This window comes from Tupaia chinensis, unplaced genomic scaffold, assembly GCF_000334495.1.
Source record: "Tupaia chinensis unplaced genomic scaffold, TupChi_1.0 Scaffold000132_1, whole genome shotgun sequence".
Taxonomy (NCBI): Eukaryota; Metazoa; Chordata; class Mammalia; order Scandentia; family Tupaiidae; genus Tupaia; species Tupaia belangeri.
The window spans coordinates 14034-16834 of record NW_006159601.1 but is presented as its reverse complement, the minus strand read 5'-3'; the positions used below and the strand labels follow the sequence as shown (position 1 = coordinate 16834).

The window sequence follows — 2801 nt, the reverse complement described above, 5'->3', positions numbered from 1 at the left end:
TGGGCGGCAGGTGCTCTGTGGGGGCTGCAGGTGCTCTGTGGGGGCTGCAGGTGCTCTGTGGGGGCTGCAGGTGCACTGTGAGGGCTGCAGGTGCACTGCGGGGGCTGCACGTGCGCTGTGGGGGTTGCAGGTGCTCTGTGAAGGGAGGGTCACTGCCCACAGACATGTGTCTCTGGGACTTAAAGCAGATCTGCGTTTTCCTTGTGGCCTGTATCCAAAGTGACAGTCCCACATACTCCTGGGCCACCCTCGTAGGCTTCCAGCCTGTGAGCACCTGGGTGGTCTTTGTGCTGCGTCTTATGATCCCATGCTTGCTGACTGAATGAGAGGGAAATGAAGCGAAACCCAGGCTGTCCGTTTTGCTAGTTGTATTTAGCGACAGTAAGCCCTGAGACAGATAAAATGTTAAACGTGTGCCTAAAACGAGCTCTGAGAACGTCTATTTGGTCTTTCCGTCAGCTGTTTTCACACCGTCTCATCGTTTCATGCTATCACCAGAGGAGATGGTGGCCGGCAACTGCGTCAGACCCTTCCCAATGCTCTGCAGCTAGAGCCACCACGTTGAGCATGTCCCCGAGCTGTGCTGTGCACGCCAGCCCTGTGAGCTACTCCAGGGCCTTGGAGGGTTCCTTGTGAAGCGCATGGAGCAGGGGCCCACCACCTAGCAGGGACGCAGCCACGCTGAAGCAGAGATTTATGCAGCCCACGAGCAAGGAGCCCCCGCAAGAAGACACCTGCTTATTTAAACTCCCACATCCCGGGGCATATTGGGCCATGGGTTCTCCTACTTTCTTTTTTTCTTCTTTTATTTTCTGCACAACACCCACTAGCTTGCTGGGCAGATGATTTAGAGACACCTGCCACATGCACATCACATGGTGAAGGACGAGGCATTGTCGTCCATGGTCTCACTGGTCTGCCTGGAGATGAAGGTTTCTGAGGGCTTCCTGGAACAGGAGAAGCCCGAGGCCTTGGGCTGTCTCCTCACCAACCACAGGTCCCTCGCGACCTTCAGGAAGTAGCTGCGGAACTTCTGCCCGACGAAGGCGTACAGCACGGGGTTGAGGCAGCAGTGCAGGAAGGCCAGCACCTCCGTGACGTTCCTGGTGTAGCCCAGGAGCTTCTCCCCGGAGCAGGACCGGTTCATCCTCCCCAAGTTCGCAGTCGTCACGAGGAGTACCATGTTATGCGGAATCTGACAAGCCAGAAACACCAGGACCACCGCGATGATGACGCGGATGGCCTGGTGCCGTTTAGAATTCTGAGCCTGCACTAAGGTTTTGACAATAAACAGGTAGCAGAAGCTCATAAACACCAGCGGGATAAAGAACCCGAACAGGAGCTCGAGCCACAGCATCAGCAGCTTCCACGTGATGGCCCCCGACACCGAGTGGTACCGCGGCTCGCAGACCTCCCTGCCCTGCGTGCTGTACTTCTGGTTGAAGGCGAAGGTGGAACCGGAGATGGCGACAGACAGGGCCCACACGGCCAAGCAGATGAGCTTGCTGCGGGTCAGCGTCCGGGCCCGGAGGCGGAACGACCGGGTGGCCTGCACGATGGCGATGTAGCGGTCCAGGCTGATGCAGGACAGGAGCAGCATACCGCAGTTGAAGTTGACGGCGTAGACGCCTTTCAGCAGCTTGCACATGGCGTTGCTGAAGACCCACGTGCCGGTGGCATGGCTCACCGCCCAGAACGGCAGCGTGAGGACGAACAGGATGTCCGCGAGATCAGGGAGTAGGCGATGGGCACGAAGCGGCTGGAGAAGTCCCTGACATCCTGCAGGGAGCACAGCAGTGCCTCCTCCTCTGTGTACGTGGTGTTGAGTGGCCCATAGTAATCCTCCTCCATGTAATAAATGTCGCTGACGTTCCCCGGTTCCTGCGCAGTCGGTGAAGGCAGAGTTAGCTACAGAGAGATTTTCAAGTAGCCACAATTAACCCAGATTGTACTCCCACCGAAACATAAGAGTCTCACCTCACTCATCGTGGGACTCGCCCTGGGCAGAGAACATGGACCTGGTGCGGCACAGCGAATGGCCAGTCCGACCTGCCCTGCTTGCCAGCGGAGGTAACTTTAGGGGAGAAGTGAATCTAAGGAGGAAAACACAACAGGTAACTGAGGCTGGCGCCGCGGCTAGGACGGGCATTCCCGGAGAGGCGGGGCGGAGTGGCTGCCGTCTCGTTCAAACACCGCGCGCTGGTCCGCACAGCAGGGTTGCTGGGAGACATGCCTTGACCCCTTTGTGTGCAGACAAGACTGTCCCGGCCCTAACTGCCCGGATGTGCCACTGCAGCCTGAAAGCAGCTGCAGAGGGTTACGTACAGGCCAGGCCTGCCGAGGCCCCACAGGCTAGCACTTGTGACGTACTGACCCCGGTCCCTGGTTAAAGCCAGGGGTCTGACCTGCGCAAAGATCTTCACAAAAATAACTTTGGGCCCCACTCCTGCTCACGAAAACCAGGCTCCACAAGGTGATCACAGCTCACATCCCCAGCCTGGTCAGCCTGACACACACCAGCGCATGAATGAGAGCCCAGAGTCTAATGGGTTGTGGGGGGCTCTGCAGAGGGGGCTCTTCTCTGTCTGCCCCCTCCCTCTGCCTCGCTCTTCCACTCTACCATGCATAAAGGAAAATAACTTCGATTTTTTATTTTCCATTTTTTTTTTTTTTGGAGAGGTTTTTGCTATAGGGCACTTGCACTCGCTCGACAGACAGACAGAAAGCGAGAAATCACCCCCCAGGGGGGATGGCCACATCGCAATCCCTTCTCCTCCATTCTCCTCTCGAGATCTTGGGCA

General features: G+C 57.3%; 1 protein-coding gene across 1 annotated transcript in view; it reads right to left on the bottom strand.

Moving 5' to 3' along the window:
• Window positions 1-27: 27 nt before the first annotated feature.
• The window catches only part of CCR6 (C-C motif chemokine receptor 6), a 15738-nt gene continuing 12964 nt past the window's right edge, over window positions 28-2801 (bottom strand). Inside the window, exon 5 of the mRNA XM_027770406.1 lies at window positions 28-1731. Within this exon, the coding sequence (XP_027626207.1) occupies window positions 872-1731 (860 nt within the window). The 3' untranslated portion in view covers window positions 28-871. The remainder of the gene's footprint in view (window positions 1732-2801) is intronic.